The 27340-nt window shown below is 40.1% G+C and overlaps 2 protein-coding genes across 12 annotated transcripts in view; both read right to left on the reverse strand.

Annotated features, from left to right (window-relative positions):
* LOC107271065 overlaps positions 1-19925 on the reverse strand; it is a 44040-nt gene extending 24115 nt beyond the window's left edge. The window contains exon 1 of one of the 4 annotated variants that reach the window (XM_015746649.2): positions 19642-19925. In XM_015746649.2, the coding sequence (XP_015602135.1) occupies positions 19642-19703 (62 nt within the window). In that variant the 5' untranslated portion in view covers positions 19704-19925. Of the gene's footprint in view, positions 1-9691; positions 10745-14942; positions 15048-19641 lie in introns of those variants that run through there. The other 3 variants (XM_015746651.2, XM_025088311.1, XM_015746648.2) reach the window with 3 other exon arrangements.
* Positions 19926-21740: 1815 nt separating this feature from the next.
* Positions 21741-24279, reverse strand: LOC107271067. 8 transcript variants are annotated; one of them, XM_015746654.2, is made up of 4 exons: positions 24070-24279; positions 23622-23630; positions 22793-22978; positions 21741-22707 (listed from the first exon to the last, which is right to left on the reverse strand). In XM_015746654.2, the coding sequence occupies exons 3-4, from the start codon at positions 22961-22963 to the stop codon at positions 22357-22359; spliced, it is 522 nt and encodes a 173-aa protein (XP_015602140.1). In that variant the 5' UTR covers positions 22964-22978; positions 23622-23630; positions 24070-24279; the 3' UTR covers positions 21741-22356. The 8 variants fall into 8 exon arrangements, with proteins under 8 accessions (XP_015602140.1, XP_024944050.1, XP_015602138.1 ...); XM_025088282.1 differs by having other exon boundaries at positions 23287-23675; XM_015746652.2 differs by having other exon boundaries at positions 23071-23675.
* Between the last annotated feature and the right edge of the window lie 3061 nt (positions 24280-27340).

A 27340-nucleotide genomic window follows, 5' to 3' on the forward strand; every position in this document is an offset into this window, starting at 1 on the left:
CCCCCGGGGGGGGGGGTCCCAAGAGAGATATCAAGTGATAAAAAAAAATTCATTTTATTTTTTATCGTAATCTCTGAACGTTTCTACTGTGCGTAAGTAAAAAATTCGAGAAATAATTTTTTTTTTATACCATCCTCTTACGTAATAACCGTAACTCTCGAAACGCTCCCGGCGCCATTACATTTCGTTCTATCATTCGACCCTCGACATTTTTTTCAACATCTATTTTCGATCGCGACGCGAATCCTCATTATTTCTCGCGAACGCTAATATCTTCGCGATACGAACGACCCACCCGTTATGTGTGTTAATATAGTTTTTAACGTGGAAAAAAAAGAAGCGTAACGTTCACAAAGCGTAAATATACGCGATAAAATTGAATGGAAATTAAAAGGGGAAAAAAAAAACAATGTCAAATCTCTCTTCTGGTCTTCTAATTATCACTGGCAAGAACGACGTAAGATTATTTGCCAGCCTTGTGCCACATGTCGGAGCAGTGACGCTTGATAGAAAATCAGGCCCTGGGTTAGATATGAATAATTTGCGATTATCGTTCAGTCGGCCTAACCTAACCTTTAAAGAAGGGTCCTTTAAAGAAGGTTACGTCCGAGTGACGTAAGCAGCTCCACGCGCAGCTTCGGATCAAGTTTTGCTTACCTTGCTCACTCTTCTTTGGCAAACCTCCCGTGTTTGTTCGAGCTCCACGTAATCGTGCAAATCGCATAACACCAGAGGATCATTGACTGCCAAAAAAGTGGATGGTTGGCGATCAGGCATGTGATATGCGAAAAATGTCACAAGCTTGCTGGCTCTATATACAGGGTGTCCCATTTTAACTTAGACGCTGCAATGTCTCGGAAACAAGGAGTTTTTGGATTAAATGTTTGAGACAAAAGTTGTCGGGTTCGAAAGGGGCCATCCAGTGGCGTACCTGAATTTTTGGATTGGTGCCTGTGTTGGGCCCCGTGAGACCCAGGTTAATTTTTTAAAATGAGAACCCCTATTTTTTATTGCGGATTTGTGTTTTATGGAAAAAAGTAAATAAGTTTTGATCTTCATCATTTTTCGATAAATTGATCTTGATAATTTTTCATTCTGAATTTCGAATTTTTTACTTCAAATTCGAAATCAAACATTTCGACAACCATGTTATATCAAATTTCATAAAAATCAGACGAAATCTTGACTTTTATCCAGTCTTTTTAGCTTCTATCCCACTGTGTATTGGCTGGATCGTTAATTGATCTTGCCTTAACTGGCAGGATCAACATCCTCTAGTTTCAATTTAGTCAGATTATCAAATCCCCAGTCCATATTACTATTATCACTAACAAAAAACCGAAACTTGTAACGTATGTCAAAATTCAACTTCGAGGGCCTTTTGCATCTTTTGCAGAGGGTTTATCGAAAAAATGATTAAGAACAAAACTTATTTACTTTATTCCATAAAACACAAATCTGCAATAAAAGATAGGGGTCCTCATTTTAAAAACTGGACCTGAGTCTCACAGGGCCCAACACAGGCACCAAGCCAAAGATTCAGGTATCCCACTGGATGGCCCCGTTCGAGCCCGACAACTTTTGTCTCAAAAATTTTTTCCAAAAACTCCTTGTTTCCGAGATCATGCAGTGTATAAGTCAAAACGGGACACCCTATATACAGTGACACGTAACGAGATTCTTAGCAAGCAAACATGTAACACCACGGAAGCCACACGAGCACCTGTAGAGTCTCGTAATCCAAAAATCTCGTGATCTCTTTAGTCAGAAGGAAGAGGTTACATTATCACTGGACGATCATAGTGATTCGCATTTCATTAGAGTCAAAGATATATATATATATTTTTTTTATCAGGTTACTATGACGTTTTTGGGAGAGTACGTCCTCGCCAGGTCATGCTAAGGTCGTCGGGAGGTCGAGGACGCATAGAGCTAGTCCGAGATACAGACGGCGGCCTTCCTAATTCGACGAAGGCAAGCTCCGAGCTAGTCAGGGTGTAAAACTTGACGCCGCCACGACCTGATTTCCCTAGTGGGAATTACGTTATGGAAATCTAGGGACTTGTCGAGACCTTGTACCTGGGTCTGGTCTGGTCTGGTCTGATCCAGTGGGTACCTAGACGGGCTCTGAACTCTAAGAAATGTTCTACTAAGAGAACCACCGCGAAATCGTGGACCAGGGACTATGGACTGATGGAGATTTTCAACTTGGTAACAGCCGGTAATAATTCGTCTAACGAGAACGAGTGCTGTTTGCTCGTCGTTTGTTACTATAAATATCTCGCACGTGACACGATGACGGCTGGTTTCTTCGTTGAGACTGACATTATGTCGTTAACGGTTGGCTACAGTGTTCGCCCGATGCCCACCAACGTATACGTTTTGACCGTTCGTTCTTAGGCACGTCTGTGTACCACGCCTAGTAGCTTCCTCCCACGTGTCATTCGCGTAGGAAAGTCCTCGGTGGATCAACGAAACGCGAAGAAAAAAATTACACGAATTATAATGCCCTTTGGAAATTTCGTTTCCTTGAACTTGATGCCGTTTTAATACGTTGACATTTGGAGAAAACAGGGAGTGTAGACACGTGCATGGGAAATATATATATATATAGAAATCGTACAAGTAATTGGAGTTGCAGTAGATGTAAGTGCATTGAAAAAAAAAGTGTTGATTTTTTAAATTAAATTTTGTCTTTTAAGTTACGTGGCGGACCGATATCAATTTTGGTAAATATTCTCTATTTTCTATTGCATTGATGTTCCCGTTTACCTGCGACGTTCTCTCCGTTGTCATTTTGCACTTTAACCACGTAGCTTCTTCTGTCAGGCGCTTGCGTCATTAATAAAAGCCAGGACCGAACGTTCTACCTGACGCAATTGCGTAACGAGCGTAAATTCGCCAAACGGCCGGATGCGTCCGTTCATTATTTCTCAGGAAAGTAACTAGACTGCCGTAACGTTGCCGAGGTGTAATTGTCGGCTGTAAGTAGGTGCGTGCCGGCAGTTCGTTCCACCATAGGGAAGAATAAGGTAACGCGAGAGAGTTCATAGGGATTTTTTTTTAACACTAGACCAATCACCATTGTCTTCGGTGTCCATAGGTATACTGCATGAAGAACTTCAAAATCAGAATGGTTGACGAAAATTGGCATACATATTTATTTTATCTTGACAAATTCGAAAGAAAAAAAATAAAGACTTCAATTTCTCTAATTCGTAACTAAAAATTTGAAATTACTCGTTATGACCGACTGGGCTGTTTCTGGTGTTAAAGTCACATTTTTCACGAACCTAACCTAACCTAACCCTGACTAAGTAGCTGCGTCACTTTTTTTTTTCGTTTACAGATCAGATTAACGTGTCAGACAAGCGGCTATAGTTGTATAGACACGATTTATGTATAGTTCGCCTTTTTTTTTCACGAGTAAAATTATTACCGTACCGACCGTACAAATATTGGCTAAAGTGCGGGAAATTTAAAATAGGCAAAAACCAACGGGACAGTAGCGTCCCGTAAAAATACAGAGAAACTGACTCTACGTGTTACTTACGATATTTTATCGTACGTGACAAAAAAAAAAGACATATAAGTAGAAAACTTTGTACCTGTTTCCCTATGAATTCGCGATGTACGAATCTATGCCAATAATTGGCAAGCTCGAGTAAATTTGGCAAACGCACAGTGGAACGTTGTTAAGTCGCAAAAAGACATATACTTATGATTATGTCAGACTCTACGTTATCGCAAATGCAATTTCAACAAAACGACCATCCAACTGCGACTCGCAAAATTGGATATGATAATTTACCATTTTCGCACTACAGTCCCCCCACCTCTCGTTTCACGGCCAGTGAAGCTTCAGGCATAATTTTAAAAATATTTCGCAATAAAAAAAAAATCTAATCAATTCATAAGCAAACATTCCACAAATTTTATCTAACATGGTTTCGTCGCAAAGACGATACGAGATAATGCCAAAGCGTAATGAGTTATAGGGACTTAAGAGTAATGCGATGTTAACCCTACGAAAACTCATATATTACGAGTACTGCCGTGATTATCCGAAAATATATAGAACGCCTGATAACCCAGGATCACGCATGGCGCTGGCGGCGCGTCTGAAAAAAAGATTTACGAAATACAAATATCGTGTCAATCAATTGCTATCGTGTCCAATTTGTTTTTGAGCAAAGACAAATTATTTGCAAAAAAAATTTTCTTCAATCATCCAAGACCCTTTCAAAATTACCAAAAATTTACCTCGTATTCATAATATATATGTGTGTGTGTGTGTGTATATATATATATATATATATATATATATATATATATATATAAGTACATTCTATGAAAAAAATGTTCACAAACGGCATCAAACTTAATCCCCTTGTTTCTCCTTCCGGAAGAGATTCAATCTGATTATAATTGCGACGCTGGGAATACGCATATTACGGTATAATATTTACAGATAATAGATGCTGCAAAAAATGTGTACACGTCATAGACGTCTCGTGCGTAATTATACCAAGATGATGCACACGTGTCTACAGTTATACGCTATAAGCACATACGCGTGGTACAGTTAATCGCGCGTGTTACCGACGCCAAGCGTCGGTACGCTTTATATACATGAAAAAAAAAAAAAAAAAACAGAAATTAAAAAAAACTAACCACCGACGTCTCCAGACAGTCGTGCAGTAAACGAACAAAGTGTAATTCGCACGTGATTCCCAAGCCGTGGTCACGTGACCGATTAATGACGTATATAACAAACGAGTTTCGCGTCTCATTTTTCTTTAGTTGTCCTACTACCAACAAGAATAATGGATCGCACACCAGGTGCCTGATTACTAACTGTCGGTACGTCAAAGCGCAGTAATTCCCAGCCCCGGCTATGAGGAACACAGTAATAGCAACGAACCGCTTCCAGCGAACGTTCCAAGAGAAGCTCGACCCACGCGAGTAGCCGAATAAGTCGCCAAGTTTCTACGCGTACGAATCGATCTGAGCCAAGAGCTTCGTTAGATTCCGATACACAAGAATCGTCACGTGCGATTCGAATGCCTGGATGCGACGGTTGACTAACTGGAATACGAGAGGCAAGCGGGGTCCTAAGCGCGACCTAATGCCTTCGATGATGCATCGAAGACACGTCAAGGCGACCTTCCAACAGATGAGCGCAGAGAGGGCAACAACCGGGCACTTTGTTGGAGAAAGATGGAACCGACGCTACACACGTTCGCCGTTCCTTTCTATAGCCTTGACTGCAACCTCGGACCGGTCGTAAGATTTTCATGAGCGTCCGCTGGGTAGACAGAGTACGCGTAGGAAATGATATTGTTATGGAAAAAGAAAATACGTATCATTTGGAATCGTCCTGGCAAGTTTTGAGAGGCTATGACGTCATCGGCCAGGAAACCAACCGCCGGGCACTACCGATCGTCCATTGGGTAGACAGAGTACGCGTAGGAAATGACATTGTTATGGAAAAAGAAAATACGTATCATTCGGAATCGTCCTGGCAAGTTTTGAGAGGCTATGACGTCATCGGCCAGGAAACCAACCGCCGGGCACTACCGATCGTCCATTGGGTAGACAGAGTACGCGTAGGAAATGACATTGTTATGGAAAAAGAAAATACGTATCATTCGGAATCGTCCTGGCAAGTTTTGAGAGGCTATGACGTCATCGGCCAGGAAACCAACCGCCGGGCACTACCGATCGTCCATTGGGTAGACAGAGTACGCGTAGGAAATGACATTGTTATGGAAAAAGAAAATACGTATCATTCGGAATCGTCCTGGCAAGTTTTGAGAGGCTATGACGTCATCGGCCAGGAAACCAACCGCCGGGCACTACCGATCGTCCATTGGGTAGACAGAGTACGCGTAGGAAATGACATTGTTATGGAAAAAGAAAATACGTATCATTCGGAATCGTCCTGGCAAGTTTTGAGAGGCTATGACGTCATCGGCCAGGAAACCAACCGCCGGGCACTACCGATCGTCCATTGGGTAGACAGAGTACGCGTAGGAAATGACATTGTTATGGAAAAAGAAAATACGTATCATTCGGAATCGTCCTGGCAAGTTTTGAGAGGCTATGACGTCATCGGCCAGGAAACCAACCGCCGGGCACTACGGGAGCCGAAGCAAATGTCGCGCGTATCACGTGGACGGATGTTGGACTGAATTGACGGTATGATGATTACCGACAGAGGGAGGACCCCCCCGATATGCGTCGATGGATGGGCGAAAATTTTTCCTTTGGAATTACAAGAGGGATCCCGTGCGTAGTTCGACCGTACTAGGTTAGATGGACGTGATCCGAATTACGTAAACGTTGCGATATAGACAATTAGATGAACAATGAATAACATACTGACCATATGTACGGAGGTAGACAAATATAGAAAATTCTCAACTACGCGGTAGAGTGTTTGAAGACGTGGTTAGATTGGGAAAAAAAAAAAAACCGGAAGTTATCGGAAATTTGTGATACAGATCTGGAGTAGAAAAAATTGAAAATTTTTCGAAATTCTTATCATTGCTGTTGAAATAATTATTTTTAACTGCAATCGTCAACACGCTATTCGCTTCGTGTACGCTTTGTTGACAAAATAGGATTTTAGATTGCGTAAGGCTGCAGCATCCTTTGTCGTCTCGATCGCAATTTTCTGCGATATCTAACGAGGTACTGGATATTAAATTTGGGTTACGGATTTGCGGGAACAAAGTTTTTTTTTATTCCGGCTCATTTTCACACGGCGACAATCGACCATCTTGGTCGGCTCGTCACAGGATGCGCGCGATTAGCATCGCGACTAGTTTGCGAACTTTCGCGCGTGAAATCCTTAGAGAAAGCGTATTTCCCGAATGCTCTCGATTCGCGTGAATTTAACTTCGATTCGGGTCTGCGCGAAAAAAAAAAGAATCGATAAGCGATCGATATATTTTGTTTTCACTCTCAAAGACCAATATATGAAACTACCAAAAAAAAAAGACTCAATCGGAATAACTGTCGACTGCCACCTAAACAACGTTAACCTATAGTGAACTCGTAAAGAAAAAAAAATTTTTTCAAAAACCAACCAGTACATAAATATAATAAAAATGTCAATCTATACCGTAAGTCCTCAAGACGACGCGACGTCAAAACCCTCTTTCCCATAAAACACTGTTAGGGAGAGAAAAGAGACGAAAAACTAGAAAATAAAACCTAACTTAATAACCTCATTTGCCTCGGAACGAGTATATCCTGCCTTTTACGAGAGTATAGTCATAAAGCATTTTCCTCCTGTCGCAATGAGGATGACATTTATCCTAGTAATAAAAGATACACCAACCTAAAAAAAAAATAAACTCATCAAAAATTCCCCCCCCCCCCATATGCACTAGTCTCAAGCAAAACCAAACTCATCTTGACCCCTGATCCAACCCATAGTTCGAGTGGAAGACGGATCCAACTCGATTTGCTACTGACTTCAGTTTACTCAGCATTGGCTATATCTATACAACGATGATTCCGTTGCCCCAGTAAAACATTAAGATAGGAAGGTCATAGCAATCTATATGCGCGGTGACCTTGCTTGCCCGTTTTCTAGCAGAACCATTTTTCCGGTTCAATCGCCATGTGTTACAAACTACCAAGCAATGACTTATTGCCGAAGTAAAATGCCGATTTCGCGCTTGTAAAGTGTCTGATCATAGGGCGCATACAGATATACGCTGTACGGACAATTGACGATAAGCGCAGATAGAATTAACGGGGTGAGCCATCCATCCTTCTGTTCAATGATCCATTCATCCGCTCGCTAACGAATTAATTTTCATTCATAAACCTGCTGCCCTATAAGATCATCAGATATTACACTGTAATCTGAGCATTAGAATTAGCATCTAGGCTTGCCATGGGCGAGCATAGTGGTAAGCGTTGCATAACCTAAAAATATACAGATAATTTTATTTGAGTAAATCGAAAATTCTTATCAGCTTTGCGAATCGAAATTGGGTAAGCTCGACGACGTGAATGGTAAAAATAATTTTTATTGATACCTTGAGTGTACAAAAGTGCAATCAGGCTAATGACTCAACTGCAGCCGTCTCTGCAATTATGACGAGGCGCGATACGTTTTCACTGACAGTTTCCCGCGGAGCGCCAAGGCCGCAACGCGGAATTGCTTACGGAATCGCAAACAATGATTCTCGTGGAAGATTAAAAAATGTACAACCAGAAAAAAGAAAAGCAATTTTTTAGCGTACTCCTACAAATTCGTGGAGTTTCCTTAAAATTGGATTTTTTTCATCTTTTTAGAAATACATTCCTATACGAAGGTATACGAGTCTTCCTTCTTTATATTCCTTTTAATGGCTCCGGTGCAATGAATGAACGTTTCAGAGTTCCGGTATAGCTGCGGGGGATTCGATGTAAGTGGGAAAGAAAAAAAAAATTCCCTAGAAACTAGAGCAAAGATATCCAAGAAAAATATCTCCGGATTCGAACAGACTCGACCGGAGGAAACCGTGTATCATTGTTACCAAATAATTCGTTCTGCTCTTATCTGTTACCTTGGGAGAATTTCCAAGTTTTCGGCAATAATTTTTGCAACGAGCATTTTCAATGAAACGAGACGCTCGGACAGGCTTTCTGCGCTTTCGAGCGAGCCTGTAATGAATGAAACCGTTATTTAACTGCTTCTCACAGATGCTCAGTGGAGTGAGCTAAAAAAAGATACTAATTAAAGTCCGATGCAAATCACCAAGAACCGGGGTAACTGTGAGGTAGTTGGAAAAAATTATAACTCAGTAAAATATTAAACGTCCATTTTTACGACGCAACACACAGCACGCGCATGCGCGTACGCGCACACACGTTTCTCCGCGACCGACGCGAGTCTCGAATGCGAATAATGAATTACAAAAGTATGATTAATGCCATTTGGGTTCCTTGTTGTATATTTTCCCTCGCTCTTTCTGCTTCACGTATCACGCAGTACATCAAGGTCGTATTATTATTTATCACGCAACAAAGACATCCCGTTTTTGTTCTTGCAGCGCGTGAAAAACGTGTCGCAATTCTTTTCTATAACCGGACGAGCAGGAAACAGTAGATGAAAACGTTAGTCATCATTGCTTTGAACTGAGTGGCATGTTGTTACACATATATATAACAACTAGATGAGCAACCTGATATTTTCTCAACTACAGACTCAGATACAATGCACCGTGGATGCAATTATGCAACCACAATAACAGTAGACACAGAAGTCTTATTGAATTGTTCCAGACGATTACGGTACTCGTGAAAGAATTCAAGAGAGCGAGTTAGAGAGAGACAGTTAAGACTTTTCAAAGAAAAATTATTAACACGGTCAGTACCGGCTGAGAAAATTGATCAGCTTGATTGAAAATATCCACGGTATTACAGAACGAATGACAGGTCATTGGAAAAACATTGTTATCGCAAATAAAGCGTAACAGCCTAGACCTAACCTCCAAACGTGAGTATCGTATATGTATATACGCGTAGGTACTCGAGGGCAGACAGTAAAGCTTAAGCGAAACGTTGTTAAGAATTCTAAGAGATTCTCCAACGCTTCCTCGAGCATCGTGTTTCTTTGTCATTTATCAAACAAGAACAATTCTAATGGGTTAACGAGAGCCATGATAAAAAACATCAGTGGACATACCGGCTTGTGTTGTCATTGGCGAAGTGGGCCTTCTCGCTGTGAAGCGAAGTGCCGAACGTCATCACTGAACAAATTGGACGTTCCTGTTGTTGTTGCAGTTGAGCGTTTTTAAGCTCAACGTGCCGACTAAAATTTCCACCCATTCCCGAGCCGAACAACTCCGCTAGTCAGCTGATCGCCCTGGTTTTCATCGCCTCGGTGATTTTCTTCAAAATGGTAGCAATGATGCCGTACGCTTACGATCGCTTTCGACGAGCGAACGATAAATCGATTTACGTATTAGCACAGTCAAAAGTCACTTGCACAAACAGCACCAACAAAATTTACGACAATGGATGACGTAGAAGTCACAAGACACAAATTAGGTTAAGACGAACGACAGTAGATTTTCGTTGGAGTATAGAGAAAACTGCTGGCCGTTTGAATTGGTAGACGATGACTTTTCTGTAATCCTTTGTGCCTGTTAGAACTGGTTTCCACGAAACGTAACCCGCCTCCCCTCCAACTCGAGTCCGTAGCGTCTTTTTTTTTGTCAGCGTCTGGCCTGAGCGCAACCACAATTTTCTATCGTGTTATTAAAAGTACGTATTTTCTCAGTCACAAGTATCAACGAACTTGGCCTGGACAGAGAGATTTTTCAAGATTCCTTTGTCGATCTTAGCGTGTAAAAAGTGGCGTGGAAATTACCGGTTGGATTTAACGGTAACCTCTGCAGGTTATGTTACTGTACAGGATGGCAGCTGATGCACGATCGCGGAGCTACCGAAGGCAGCTAGTGCCGTTGACCGGCAAGAGTTCGTAGACTTAATACGGACTTATAAACCAATGAACTTTGCGCACGGATGTGAACTGCTAAGTTTTCGATTACTTTTTAAAGTCTATATAATTTAGATTTTGATTTATCAAACACAGGATTGAGGTTAGAACTTTGTTTAGAGCTTGTTACCAAAGCAGACTTCGAATTAATAATATCCTTGCAGCATACATGTTACTCGAAGCGCGTCTGGCAGCGGACTGACTGCAACCACGGAACGGAGGACCAGCCGACGGATGCCGGGCGCCCCGACGCCATACCCCTTCTATCGCATCGGCGTCGCCGCAACGACGTCTACGTCTGCCTATACTCGCTGCTGCTCACCCTCGTTATAATTTTCTATCTCTCTCCCTCTCTCGTTCCTCCACCTCGGCCACGATTATCTTCATCCGTAGTTTTACCTCTTCGTCTGCCTCTGGCGTAGCCGACTCCTGGTGCTCGTCAGAATCCCAACCGTATAATTTTCATGGATCGACGGCACCAGGGACGCACGTATAAAAAGTTTTAAGAAATTTTTCGACTACTTTTCGTAATACGTTGGATGTCGCTAATTTTCTTTTTCGAAATTTAAATACGAAGGATCCCGCGGATCGTTCGACGCCTGCTAATTCAGACCGCGCGGTGCTGGGATAAACGAAGGGTGACGTGAAGACGCTTCAATTTCTATCTTCGCGACACTCGATACCATCTCTGGGTCAACTCAAAAATAATTTCTTCACCGCGAGGGTGAAATTTCTCGTTCTCTATGTACGCGAGAGATAACTATTTTAAATAATACGTTCCTGTAGTGTGTCACGCGATAATAATAATATTAAGTGGGTGTTTTCCCAGCGAGGAAATTCCGCGTACGTTAACGCAAGATTGACGCGCAACTGCTGTTATATTCATTAAAATAGAACTTTCGCGCGAGGTGTCGATCCATTTTTATTACTTGCTGGATACACGACGATACTGTTGGAACCGATGAAATTCTCAGGAAAAAAAAATTTTATCGATTTACATTTTTTTTAAATTGATCCAATAATTTGAAAAGCAGCGATTCTTCGTATCACGATATACTTATTACACTACGTAAAGAGCTTGTCAATACCAAGAACAAATGTCAAATTTGATTTTCATTAAATTAATTTCTTTTCAAGTCGTTCTACTTGCATCACCAAACAAAGTCTACATAATCGATAACGATCGAACGATATGAAGAATTATTGATAAGCCAGTGCAAAGTGTATTTTCGTATATACAGGTGCGAGCTGCACCTGCGGTAATCCGAACACGCGAGTCTCCCTCCATATGTACATATATATCTGCATACATAACCTTAAACACAAAAAAAAAAAAACAGTACCTCAAAAATTTGCCAAGCTTGCCTGAGCTTAATTTTAGAACAAATTTTTTTTTTTTCCATCAAATAACTATTTATGCTAAACAAACTAGACCTCCGTCTAATCCCAATGGGACGTATCCAATTTCCTAAAAACTGCAGCATCCAGAAAGTAGCTGTAAAGAAAGGTTTACCCTCGTAACAATCCACGTATCGATCAGCTGTTCTCAACCACATGTTCCTGCCACATGTAATTTCGAGCTTTCCTGATAATAAATTATTTTTATACAGATAAATTATACCAATAACCCCTTTTCAGTGTTGCCAACGAAAGTTCCATGGAAATAAAAAAATATAACAATCCCACATCAGCAGTGGCCTTGAAGCATCGATTTCAAGTCAAAAGTGTTCGAGCACGTTTTTTTTTCTAAGTTCATTAAAATTAAAACAAAGACCAATTTACCGTCACGCAAGGTACAGGATGTCACCACTGGTTAATCCAAAAATAAGATAGCGTTACAGCGGCACTCCGAGACGCTTATATTTACACGTGTAATATAAAGCCGAATCAGAGAGGAGATAAAGTCCGAAGAATATAGTAGTCGTGATACAAAGGAATGTCAATAATGATAACAATTCTCGGCAAGATTCGTTATCAGGCAGGAAGCACCCACGCGAGTAAAGTGTAACTGGAGAATTACGATTGGATGGATCAGATGACACGATGTACCAGCAGGCAGATTACTTGATCTCAGTGTGCAAGTGGAGTCCGGGTATAATCATCCAGTTGAGTCTAGGTGATTGGCTAATTAGGGAAAATTTTTATTTTTCCAATTCAAGAGGCCACTTTTCAGTTATACGCTTTACCGTCCATTCAATTTTCGTAATCAATGCCGGACCACCCCCCTTCATCACCGCCCACCCCTACGAGATAACCAATAAAGTCGATTGCTCTGCTGATATCGGTTATGTTAATTTCCTGAATGAACTTGATGACCCGACGGGATAAATCATTAGCGAATTATCGATAACGCCCGGACGTTATTTATACCGACGAAATTACCTTGATCGTCGATGCTATTCTAATATGGTGATAGGTATGCAAATTTCTGAGGAAAGGTCAAAGGTCTTCGTTAATCAGGGATAAAAAAAATTCTGTCACGAGGCACAGTATTAAATTTTATTTGCTGTTTTCACGGTCGATGATCCCTCCAAGTTTCACTGTCGACCGTTTTAGTTCATGATGAATACCAACTGGGGTTAACGAATGCTCGGCGGTGATCGTAGACGCGGCAGTCACGTGTTTCCGGTACTTCCGGCGGACCTTTTCAATGTAAATGAATTGATGCATTATAATTTTTTACCGTTCGAAGATCGAATATCTTGATAACGTAACCAATCGGAAGTTTAAGATTACAAATTTTTTTTTTTTTCAAAAATTTTGACATTTTCAAAGCTACGGATTATCCTAAGAGGAAGTTTAAATGGCTGCTGCGGTCATCTGTGCAGGGAGATTTTTAAAGCCTGTCAGATACAGACAGCATCTCTACCAGCTAGTGAACTCTTGACAGAATCATAGTGCCTAAATACGTAGCGAATGTTGGGGGATGCTCGAGAGACAAGGGGGGTAGCGGAATGACAGTGCCGTACGAAAGAGCCAAGAAACCCGTAGCTACGATACAAAGTAAAATCGAAAATGAGAATCAAATTTGTAAAAAAAAAAAATCATATGCTAACCTTCCCAGTAAGTCCCATTCGAAAGATATATATAGATATAAAGATATATATAGTCTCTAGTACATCTCCACAGCGTTCCATCGTTCGGACCCTCAGTTTTTTTTTTCTTTTGAAATTCAAGACAAGTACGTAGCAAGTACTGCGTCTAGACGTCATTTTTTCCGATTTTTTCAAAAAAGTATCGTTTGCTCTCGTATTAAAAAAAAAAGTCAATAATTTTTTCTTTTAATGTCCCAGACATTTTCATTTTGTATTATCCAGCAAATTTTACGCTTCACCCCTTCGTTTCGTCTCGCTCCAATGCGCTTCTCGGACAGCCACTAAATTCCACGAGACTAACGTCAAGACGTCTCAGCGGGAGAAGCATCGCGGAGGTTGACAAAAAGTGTAGCAGGACGATGAGTTTTTAAAAATAACGAACCCACCTCCCCTCCCCAAGCCCGACCCACCACAGAGTCGTCTCTAAGAATCCGAAAGGTTCTGGGAAAACGCTGCTGCCCTCCCGATGCGTAATCACTGTTTTGATTCCGCTTAACGTAAATCGTCCTCACGTTCTGCTTGCAGCCAACGTCCGTTTCCGGAAGCAGAGATGAGACTCCGATTTCCCAGAGACGTCTGCGAGCCCGTTTAATAATAATATAACCGATGACTCCTGCTTTAATAATAGAATTTCATTCAACGAGGACAGACGCTATGGTCGAAATCCAAAGAAAAAAGTCCAAAGTACGTATAACCGACGAGTGGCGACATCTACAAATAAATTCTATAAAGCCATATAAAGTATGCTTATCAATTGTATCGTTATAGACCCGACAGCCCGGTACACGCAAATATCACGTGCGATTGCCATGGTAAAAAAATACTATAACGTACATAGGTCAAAATAAAAAAAAAAAAGGTCAAACCAATTTTCAAATCGACAGATTCGAAATTGACACGTAACATTGAATTACGAATATAAAGCTCGCGAGAGGATTAACAAATTTACCAAATCTTCAAATCGAACATACCCAAAGGCGTAAAATAAATTTTTTTCCACGCAATGGCAAATACTTCGTGCGACCGCACGATCCCAAAAAGAGTACCTCGAGCGCGAAGCCGTTTGCCCCAATATTTTTTTTTTACATACTTCCCCGACTTCGTGGAATTTCAATCTGCCCCGATATTCCAACGTTATTCAGATCCTCCCCGTATCCCGCGAGAAGCTCCCCCTCCAGGTACATTCAGTCCCCATCGGCGAGTAACGATTCCCTTTGTCCCACCAGCTTTGCTCCAGAAATATCATTTATTTCAAACGTGACCACTGTCATATTTTCAATACCTCGTAAAGCCACTGAGCTTCACTCAAATTCGTTGCAATAAAACAGCAAGGAACTTACTCGAAGCGTCTACGAAGGTTGAGAGCGATCAACGATTCATGGCGAATGGACCACCCCCGAAACGCAGCCACACCTCGAGATTGACCCACTTGATGATAACGTAAAAGAAGACAAGCCTATTGACGGTACAGACGACGTCAAGAATATCGTGCTCGGCAGGTACGTTGCGCAAGAGACGAGAGAGAATTGGTTCGCCGTCAAGAAATGCCCGATGAACGTCACGATCGATTTCACCAATTTTCTCCTCGTAGATCGACTCCATTTCATTAACGATCTTGCGACTTTCGTTCTTCTCGTTATCCCCGAGCCCTTCTGCTCCCGCCAGGAGTTCCTCGTCGACGTCCGAACAAAGGTTTCCCATTGGACGTTTATTAGCGTCTCCCGGCCTACGAACCAGAAGAAACGTAATCGGGAGGGACAAATACGGAAGGAGCCCTGCTGCCTGGTACTTGGTAAACGGCGAACGGAGACGCGACCGATTCCTATCCCCGTGCCTGCTGGCTGCTGCCAATGAGACCCGCGCTAGACCTCATAGCCAACTGCGCGTTGGCCTAACCTCTCGAAGAGTCCGTCATCGTCTTAACTGCTACCGAAATTAGTTTTCCGATTACGAAACTACACTGGCTTCGAGTATAGGTAATGACCGACGTCAGGCTGACGACTTAATTTTTAATTTTTCATTCTCACGCTCTTTAACGGATTTCAATTCTTTTTTGCTTTCGAATCAACCACAGCCTGACTGTGCAGTGAAAGGCACAAAGATTTTCTATTCTAGATTAAATTATCAAGAGCGCATTGTTATGACTGTCTCATGCTGCAGCTGCCGACGATACAGTTCTTGGGCGGGGGTCCTAAGTTCACGTAGGTGGAATGACCTATGGTGACCCGGCGCCAAATTACACGCATTGTCCATTGTATACTGAATTCCATGTGATTAAAAAAAAAAAAAAAACCAAGATAATCCATTCTCTTTTTAATTCGGTACCGATCAAGATGAGCGAAGCGTGTGAGTGAGCGTGAAAACCGGAAGTGCTTCCGGGATTCTAGAAAAGTTCCGGAAAGAGTAATCCAAGTAAGACTTGGATTTTACGTTTGGCGACGCTAACGCACGAATTCACGCGGACGGAAGCTATCGAGTAAAAGGTCGTTAGAAGAAGTTTCGACGTCGATTAAAACCAAGCGATTCCATCGACGATAATAATAAGAATTTCGCTCTAAACGGACAGACATTTTTAATCTCTTTTTTTTTTATTTTCACCCACCAGCAACCGAATCTCGACACTTAATAATTTTTTCCTCATAAACTGCAACGTGAATTCAGGCCATTGACTCACGTTCTTCCTCTATAAATATACAGACTCGACTGCTACCTCGAAAAGACTGCTAGGATCTTGAAGCTCTTAAAATAGCGAGATTCACGCGAAGACGATTAGTAACCGTTAAAAAAGATATACATATATGCATTTGACGAAAATAAAAATTTTCAATCGCGTTAGAAAAATTTGAAAAATTAACAAATATATCGAGTGTAAATGTATCGTTAAAAAAAAAGGTTCACAGCGATCGATACTTATCGAATCGTCAATATATCGATTGTTATGCAAATTTGTTGCTGTACGTAATTCAAAAAAAAAAAAAAAAAAAAACCGCTACTGCTTTGACTAGATTATTATTTCTTCGAAATATCCAATATTACCTTATTCCCGATACGCACTTGATACGCGTGATGTACGCATGAATAATGAACGCATGACAATGCGAGTGAATTGAATCGACCCCAATGTAACGGACCAATTCAATTATACCGATTGAGATGGATGTACGAGATTGCCAGAGCTGTCAAGGAAAAGTTCCAAATGGCATAGGATACCCAAAGTAAAATTGCTTTGATAATTCCCAAGTAGAATAAGTGGCAAGAACTGGCGTGCCGTACGGAAATAGATGAAATCGTTAAAGCCGCGGGTTAAAAACACGAGCAGCACGTAAGTCCGTCTAAACGATTATTTTGAATAATTAAATCGGCATTTCCGTTCGATTACGATTGATACGTCGATAAAGCCTCGCGACTGGTGATGTACGCTCGATTATACCTATATATATATATATATATATACGTATATTGATTTTTCTTATGCACGGCAAAGTACATCGCACTGCAGCTCTTTGAATACCTCGAGGGTTCAGGCCTTGACCTTATAACCCTGACTAAGGTTGACCCTCTCGGTAACCCATACGGAGCAGAGTTTTAAAAAATATTATAATTTTCAAAACGCAAACGGATTTACTCCAAGTAGACCGTATGGAATTTTTTGTATATTTTGTTTAAATTGGAGTCGAAAAATTAATTGCAACCGAACCGACGCCTCGAAAGAATAATCTACCACGCACGTGGCGCGGCCATTAATACAGTCGTATTCGCGAAATAATTTCTATTCGAGTTCCATTGATAGCAGTAGCACATTAGAAAGATAAATATTTCATTGGTTCACCCTGTATACAGTGGCGTCACCGTGTCCCCTTTTTATTTACTTTACCGCTATCTTTTCTTTATATAAAAAGCTACCCCTATATATGATGTATATATATCGTCTCTAAGGGTTACTTCAATGGTATATTTGACGTCTCAGCCTTCTCTCAAAAAGTCTTGAATTATCATCGTACAACAGCGAGATAGCTAAGAAAAAATGCACCTATCCAGTATTCATCTGTCAAAAAACATTAAACAAAATTACGAGGTTAATGACAAAAAAGAAGCTTCACCAATCCCAAAATAACCATAGGCGCGCTTGGTTATGGACTGTCGCGTCGTCTGAAGATTGCATAGGAATTACTAGAAATCAGCCGGACGAAATCTCCCAGTAGTGCAACAGTCCCGAATAGCCGTATGTACGAAAATAATGTATTCAGGAATCTGTTATGGCGCTATAAAATTTACGTATAAAAATATGAGCCCACTGAAAATGTGCGACTGAAATAGATAGCTTGGATCAACATGGCTGACGATGGAGAGGGAAGATAAGAAAAACTTCTCATTTAATACCAAGTAAAGTTTTACGAGTTTAGCGCGCCGACGTCAACGATCCTTGTTAATCGAGAGAGAGGATCATCATAGGAGGAGGAGAAATTGAGGGAAGAGGGGATTGGCGGGGGGAGAGAGAGAGAGAGAGAGAGAGGGAGCGAGAGGGAGGAGAATACAACAGAGATGAGAGAATGGCTGACGGGCTGGATGGAGGCTGGACGACTTGGCTGGTTTGGTACGGATCGATAAGGATGAAGCTGCGTGGTATACACGATTTTCCAGACGCAGCCATACACGTAGATACGACATGCAGGAAGAGACGTACGAACGCGCGTAGTACTTGGGTATAAAACACACCGATAAAAAGAGTACTTTGAATAGGAATTACATTCTGTTCATAGGCAGGTTTATACATGTAGCGTATGGATATAATGAGACGTATATAAATAGTATGGCGAAGGGACACGTGCAAGGTACTAAAGGCTAGAGGTATAGTTTTCCTAATCTATGATCTATGATGGAATATATATATATATATGTGTAGCACGATTGTCAGAACTATGGCGGACGTATTTTGCTACGTGACAACCTCGGGATTTTTAGTTGCGTGAAGATACGTGAGGAAGGAAACGAAAATAGGTGCTTCTTAGAATGTATGAATATTATGGAGGACACTGATACAGATCGATTCAATGACTTTTTCGAGTTTGGAATTCTTAATGCTATAGGAAGAATCTGCATTTTGATTTACTGATCGAAACGGTGGTAATTATTTGTATGGACAATGGATATATTAATGAATTGTGGATCTTGCAAAGGTTAGATTTAATATTTGCACTGTGAAGATTTGTGTATTTAGATGCGCCGGAGAGTTGTTGAATCTCGAAATTTTCGGAACTCAGAACTGTTTTAATCGTATGTGAATATGAAGAACGCGGAGAGAGGTTATTGTCTGTCAGCTGGTAACGCTTTTGTACATTATTGAGAAAGGCTATTTCTGTACTGTTAGAAAAATAAATGACGGTAAACTATGTATGTGTCTAGAATCAATGACGTAACTCGTGACGTCTTTCACGGGTCGGTAACCCTCGTGTCCGAGCAGATAAAAGGTCGAATTTCCACTGAGAGGAATACATATATTTCATTGACCATAAAGGGTTGTCAATGGGGCATAGATTCATCCCCTATATAGAAAATTATGGATTATAACCTGTTACTGGGGCAACGGATGACGTATTATCTAATATGCATATAATATTTCTAGTTGATTCGGTTCACCGTGAAGTTTAGAATAAAAAACAAAAAGCAAGTGACGTTCACTAGGAGTTCTCTACGCGTTATTACAAACGTCTTGTTATAATTTCCGCCTGATTTGAATTGTAGAAATGACAAATTCTGTGGGCAAGAATAACGAAATATTTTAGTCGCATGGACGCGTGTAAATATTGCATAAGCTTTTGCAATTTAATTAATTAAAGGTTCATCGACGAATGAGAACCCACGTGGGTTATCAATAGTAATATATCGGCACAAGACAGAAATACGACGACGTAAAGGACAGAAATACGACGGCGCAGCAGATGCATCCCGCCATAAATGTCATCATCGGAGACGCCGCCATTAAGTGACATCCTTAGACTACGATTAACAAAAATAAGCTAAATAGAAAAGGTTACTCACATATTCTTGTCCACCCCTAGCTCGCGATACGATTTATCTCTGTCATTATCCTTCAATTCCATCGCAGTTTGCACAGCATGACTCCTCGCCGGTTTCCATCGCAGGTCTCCACCGCGACACTTGTGATTTCATAATAAACAACACGCGCCCCGCATCCTTCAGGCAAACGATAAACGGAATTATAAGTAACTCACGCCTAAGGATTCACGGATTATTTAAGACTTTTTACGGGGGGCGAATTTCACCCTCAACTACCCGGTTGATCACAGCGCCACCTGCCTGGGCGTTCTCTACGAACAAATAATACAAGTCGCGCGCAACGACCGTTCGACCTACAGTGGCGACACCTGCTAGGAATTTTGAACAACACAATTCAAATGATCGATATACGAAAAAAATACTTACGTAGTACGATTATTGATATTAGCCTTTTGAAATTGATTGGCTACTGTACTTTGATGCAAGAATATTAATCGACCTCGTATGCTTTCAGCTGGTTCTATTAGAAAAGCCTTGTTTCAACGACCTTGCATTTTTTTTCACGATTATTTCGTGGAGGGAATAAACAAGGAATTTTTTAATGACTACTACGTATATTTGTCTTACGTCTGAGCTGCGTGCTCCATAGTCGCGAGCTTTCTATAGACAGGAAAGAATGTCTTAAATTTTTCAGTTTTTACTTATGGACCTCAGAAAGAGAAAATTTGCAAGGCATTGGCGCAGCATAACCACACTTCTTTGCAGTTGAACAAAATAAACTACGTTCCAGTTGGATATTTGCCAGAAAACGTGGCTCCTTTTAAGTTTATCCTACTTTGCAACCTTGGCCTTGTAGTTGCGTCGCACTACTGGATAATATAGTATAACGTACTTAATAATACGTAGGTAAATCGTGCCTGCTTCTTGGTGATTAATTATAATGTTATCCAGACGTTTCTATTATCCTTGGCAAATGGCGTGGTTAAAATTGCTTTCTATAACTTTTACAGTAATTATCTTTAGTACAGATAAGTTCATTAATGCGAAAGAACTATTGTATATGCTATCGGTAAAAAGTCTTTTGTTTAACAAAAAAAAACACTCTTTTATTGTGATACTTGTAACACGTGTTAATAGAGTTACAATTATTTCTTGTTGTTTTACATTTAATTACATTATTTTAACTGTTAAAGCTTTGGTTTCCGTGAGTATAATAAAAATGTATGCATTGTAACGTATTTTCTTAACTCCACATCGATAACGAAAATTCGAAAACTAACGGTTACGGAAATGCACGGCCGCTCAGATTGCTAGGTTAAGGTAAAGAGGGTCGGAATTAACATCAGGTAAATAGCACTGGAAACGGAGAGCAATTGATCGAGAACGTAGCAGAACGAATTAGAGCTATAAAATTGAAATCCCTCCACCAATTAATAAATTGGGAGTTCTCACCGGAGCTGGTGCAGCTGATCCGTGAAGGCCGAGAACTCCATCCGGGGGGCACTCAGGTGGGCACTGCACTGTAGCACGACACTGCACCTCCGAAACGCACGCAGAAAATCGGTAGGATTTTCTGGATATTGCGAGAGCAACGCGAGGACTGCACAAACGAGAACTTTTTATACCGGGTAGGAAACACGTTTGGAAAAACTATCAACAAACAGCACGGGAGCGCGAGGCGGCTCGAGGCACCCCGATCGGTGTCCCAAGACAGACTGACTTTGACAATAGTAAAATTCGGTAACTAATCATTCCGGTTGGTCGAGATCCTAATAGCCAATGACTATTATCCTTTCCCCTCAGTCGTCCCTTTAAACTAAATCGCGAGTGTTTCTTAGGGCTGGTGTCTCAGCCGGACCTCTGCCGGTCCGTGAAGAAGCCTCCGTCGGGTCGTCTCCTCTGCCGGGCAACTCGTTATGTTGAGATTTTCTCTCCACGACAGATTCGAGTACCTCGACCTCGAGTCAACAATAAAAAATCTTCCGAGAGCATTCGCGTAACTTTACGAATCGATTCGAGAGCTCAGTTCCTGAGCAGAATGGCGAATCGAAGGAGACCGGAAAACGAGAACGTTATCTGAATCGGTATCTGGAGTCGCCTTGTCACCGTGATTCGAAAAATCACGTCACAGTATACATATATTGTGTAGTAAAACAAACGAATTCGTAGGAGTTTAAAAATAATATTGAGCATTTTTCTGTACTACTTATGTAAAATTTAATTAGTCTACTAATTCTTTATGGATTTCTTTTTTTTTAAGATAACGGATCTATAAACACACTTTATAATCTTATCATCGAGCCTCTCACAGTACAAAGGAGATGCTACAGTCAAATGAGGTATTGACGTTTCGATGACGTCACGATTATCACTACTAATTATCTACATACATTTCAAAACACTGTATACAGACTTTGTATCAATGGACGGCTTTACTGTTAATATTAAGAGCGAAGAATTATTAATAAAAAAAAAGATTTTTTTATACAAATTGCATTATTTAATTATTCTTATCATCATAGCGTCGCTCTTGGTCACGTTTGAAGTAATACAAAAAATTTGTAAGATTGATATAGATAAGAAAAAATAAATAAAATAAAAAGAAAGTATCTCCGCACGTTGTAAGATATGTTGAGTTCCTTTAAAAAATATTCGTTTGCGTAATCTAAAGTTGCATGACTATGTAAAATAAAAGTTTGTCCTTTCATCCGAGCTTCCTTCGAAGAAGAGCATTAATTACTTCTCCTTTTTCTCATCAACGTGGGAATCTTCGCCCTGCTCCAATTTCCCATCCTCCACGTTAATACCAAGATTTTCCTCGTTATCAACGTCCGTGCCATTCGCCGAATTCTCCGCCTTATCTTCTTCAAGAAGATAATCCCAATCATTGATATCACCGCCGTCGCGCACGCGATTCAATTCGCGCTTCAGCATCTCCAGACATTCTCGTCTCTCCTTCCACTTGTTGGGGTTGGAATCATTTTCAGATTTTTCATCGCCCTCGCAAAAATTCTCTAAATTCCTATCGATGCCCATAGCCCGATCCTTTTCCTCGCACTCCAACATATACCTTTCGTAGCCATCAACCTGAGTAAAAAAAATCGTTCGAAAGCCATAATAAAAAAATAACCATATACAAAAAAAAATATCAAAATCAAATAAATTCTCATACCTTATCCTGCAACATTTTCTGCACGTCATTTTGCTTGCGCAAATGTCGCGGCAGCCAGAAGCAAGCCTGAAGAAGTCTCAAGAATATCCAAGCAGCTCCGGCAAGTGCCAAATACGAACAAGCCGTCATAACCATGTTGACCAAATCCACAGACACCTGTTGATACTTCATAATTCAAAATTCTCCCTAAAAAGAAAAAAAGAAAAACTCCAAGTAACAATAATCCACCACCTACCGATTCCCCAAGCATCACTTACAATACGGTCTCTAAAACTAACCTCAATTTCCTGACCACACGGTACATATCAAACAATACCTACACTAGGTCTCATAATTAATTCAATGCCTTATGAAACAAAGAAATTAACAATTCCCACAAACCAGCACGATCCTGCCATAAAAGTATTGAGCCCTTCGTGTATACGTAAGTAGATTCCCCTACAATTGTCAAGAATATTGATTTCCCATGTACCTGACATATACACATAACTTACGTCTGCCGGGCAGATAGTTATTTTCCATTTCAACTAAATTCACCACATACATGTTGCTTAACAATTTCACCAGCACTAATTTTCACGACTAAAGACGTCCAGGTTAAGAAGATAGGACTGAAGATGCAGCCGTCACGTGACATAAGCTAGTGCATAATAATAATATTGGACAAAGCTGGTCAGTAGGTATGTTTACTGCACGTGTTCATTCCGTGTTAGCATTCATTGTATATAGTTAAATATCGATCGTGCTTTCTTGTATTAGCACATGTGGTACGTGTATTTCTTGTGAAGGTATATATGCACATATATACTTCATATATTATAATACTCACCATACTGACCTATATCAGCGTAAAATTCATTTCGACATCTGACGACACGTAAAGCTCGATAATTATGTAAAATAAAACAAGAAATTAATTGACCCCACACGAGACGACCTATGACTACTAATTAAAAACTTTACAAAGTTCACCCCTTAATAATTTAAATTATATTAGGTATATATAAATTGTACGACGTGCTCAGCCAATATAATTATCATTAATTTGATTACACGTGGCAAAATCCTTTGTAACATTATTAATTAGAAATGTGGAACGAGCATCGAGTATAAAAATTAGTGATAAACGAGTAACGTCAATGCTCGTTATACCTGTATGTTACACTGATAATTATAAATAATTTTTTGATCAGAGTTTAAGAAAAATCTTTTTTTTTTTAAACTTTGCTGTTTTGTATTTTTGGGCGTTATAGTGTTTATGTAAATATTTTTTTTACCTGTCTTTGATTACGAGCTGTCGCGAGCGTTAATTATTAAATGAAGGAACTCACTTTTTTTATAGGTATGACGAAAGAGGCACATCCAATTTGGAAATAGGAAAATTTTGGAATGCTAACCAAAGGAACGTTGTCGGATTTCACGCGGATGGAAGTAGAAGAAATTACGATGTGTCAGGCCGACTGTCTCAGGGCGACTATACTACTGACTCCTAGTGAAATAATCGATATATGGATGGCCACGTATGATTGACTGGATGCCGTATTAAAAACATGAAATCCATATGGCTACAACGTACTTCGAAATATGAGCTGAAATAGGTCGAGTGGGTTAGTACGAAGAAATTGGTGTGAAGTTTCGATCGAAATAAGTGGGAAAAGGTTAAATAAAGAGATGGACGACGAAAAAATTTGACGAGTAAAAGAGAGAAGAGAGAAGATTAGGACTAGGAGAAAATGTGAATTGTAGGAAAAGGAAGAGATTTATTTTATTTTTCATATCAGATTGCAACGGATGGGTTCTGTGATGTATTTGATATACGTGGGAAAAACCTTTTTTCCTCTACATAAGGGAAATTGTCAACGTGTCGCAGGCATGTTTACATGTCGCAAATATACAAGGATACAAGTCGAGTAGTAATATTTCACTACTTTTTCAAACATACTATATTACTTCCGGCTGTCGGTAACGGAAATGAGATACAGAACAGAGGAAATTGTTAGCGCGAACGGGATATACGTATCGACGGTAGGAAAGACAGTTTTTTGTCGCTATTGAACTTGAAGTTATACAATATATAATTATATGTAATTATTATATATATATATATATATATATATATATATATATATATATATATATATACACATAGAGAAAAGGTAATTATTTGAATATTTTCCATTTATTTTGCATTACTTAATAAATCATTACATTCGATCATGATTCAAGTGCAGCCCATATACAATCATTGCATTTTTAATAAAAAATAAAATATAAGTCATCCTAAAATGAATACCGAAACAAGATGCAGGGATATTCGATTGACAGATCATTCAGACATGATACAATTTTACATTTGCTTTTCTCTTTTTCTATTAGACACATTCTCTCCATTATTATGCCTTTACAACTCGTGTTTCCTAATATCCGATCAGGCCTCGCATAGCAGCTACTTTCTTTGTACTACTTTGGTTTGAGACCGTCCAAATTCTTTTTTTTTTCGTTTTATCTCAAACACTCGACCACGTGTTACGTAATTTGTTCAAATTCAAAAAATTTACGAAAAAGCTTGTCACATATACATATATATAGGAACTCACGCGAGACCCGATTGAATTTACAAATTTATTAATTGAAATGTATTTCTTTTTTTTTTTTCATTCGCGATGCATGACGCACAGGATGACGTTGTGGTTTATGTATTTATTATTATTCCTCTTTTTTTCTTTCGTTTCCCTCCAATGCACTGAAATTGCTCCTTTCACAATAGTACAGGCTGAAGTGTGCTGTGCTCGTTTTCATTGACGTTCCGGTAAAATTTCGTTGTCCGGCAAATTCTCAAAAAAAGAAAATCTCAACCCGAAGGATACAGTGGCGTACGTAAAATCGCAGTAGATAAATTTTCAAAAAGTTACCACCAATCGGCAGCGACGGACTAACAGAAAGAAAGAAAAACAATTTTTGCACTCGCAAAATAATTTCGCATTCCAAAATCATTGACAAAGATACTGATACGTCATCCACGAATATGTCCAATCGTTCGATCAGTTACCCAATTATAATTTTTTTAATCTCACCCCCACTCTCCCTCTCAACCCTCAAAATTGAGAAAATACAAAAAAAAAAGAGTATCCCTCCGACGGAAATTTGTTGACAAGCCACCAGGTACATTTTACGGAATACAATATTGTCATCCCGAATCCACTAAAGACCCCTAAATTCGCGCAATCTCACAGTCGTGACGTCACCAGACATAAATAATACACGAAAATGACGGGAATCGTCATCGAACCAGTAAAAAAAAATTAAATGCGACATTGGTTCTTAAGAAGTTTGAAAAAAAAAAATCAATGTAAGTAGATCAAAAACGATTAAATGCCAAATCCCTCATTAAATCGGTAGTCTCGAACTGAGAGAGTTCGGACGTTAATCCAAAAAAAATTCCATCTCAAAAGATCCATCCGACCGAATCAATCGGCACTTGGTTCGATCGACTGAATCCCGAAGCAACGTACAATATTGAATTCCGCAACGTCCGAAATTTCCTACCTATCGTTTTACCGTAACGGCTAATTGATAATTTCAAAAAAAAAAAAAAAAAAAAAAAAAAGAGACGTCGCCTGAAAATTCTTTCATGAAATCTCATTCTCGTTAGAAGTTCTTTGTAGATGCAAATTTAACTGAAAAAAAAAAAAAAAAAAAAAAAAAAAAAGAGTAATCGGCTACCGTAACGCAGAAATCGATCGTCCAATCCAACGTACCGGATGAACGTTCGGATAAATCTTACAAATGGACACGCGGTGACGTAAACGTATCGGCGCATTAGCAGCAGCAGCATTCACGTAGTGCAGGACTACTTACGGCCATGGATTCGCAATACTATCGTTAACTAAAGTAAAAATCTCTACCTAGGTATTACCTAATATCAAACTAGTGTATACAATTCGCACTCATGCGGCCTAACCGTTAAATCGTCTTATTAAATGACAAAATTAATGTACATTCCAAGTAATACGAGTACCACTGGGACGATCCAAGTGGATTACAAAGCAGTCTGATTAGATGAATTCATGTATTTTAATAGAGGGGGAGAGAGAGATGGCGGGGAGGGGGAGGAGGGGCAGAGGGGTTCTGGAACAGGTATGAAATAATCAAAGACAGAGAAGGAAGGTCCATAAGGGGGAGAGAGATGCATAGTCTCGGGATAGTCTGGTGCGGTGAGAGGATAGCGCAGCAAGACGACTGGTCCGGTTCCCATGCGAGAGATAGAGGTAACGAAGTAGAGAGAAGAAGAGAGAAGGAGAGAGGGGGGGGGGGAGAGAGAGAGAGAGAGAGAGAGCAGTATAAATTGGTAACGCTTTTAAATTCATTTCGATTCCCCCTAACGAGTGACTAATCTTTCACGTTTGCCGGAAGAAGCCTGATGAATCTGACAACTGATATTTCCTATTTACGTATCACCGTGTATGACTGATAACGCAACCGTTCAAAGTTACACGCTGCATTGGTTTGGATGATTCGTGGCAAAGTATTGGTCTTCTGTTAATAAGT

The sequence above is a fragment of the Cephus cinctus genome, unplaced genomic scaffold (genome assembly GCF_000341935.2).
Source record: "Cephus cinctus unplaced genomic scaffold, Ccin1 Ccin1_scaffold0880, whole genome shotgun sequence".
Classification (NCBI taxonomy): domain Eukaryota; kingdom Metazoa; phylum Arthropoda; class Insecta; order Hymenoptera; family Cephidae; genus Cephus; species Cephus cinctus.

Bases quoted from the DNA above. Each gene is read 5' to 3' on its own strand.
- LOC107271067 (XM_015746656.2), bottom strand. From the start codon at position 22,963: ATGAAGTATCAACAGGTGTCTGTGGATTTGGTCAACATGGTTATGACG. The intron at 22,708-22,792 runs GTATGAGAATTT...TTTTTTACTCAG, and splicing joins AGAAAATGTTGCAGGATAAG to GTTGATGGCTACGAAAGGTA.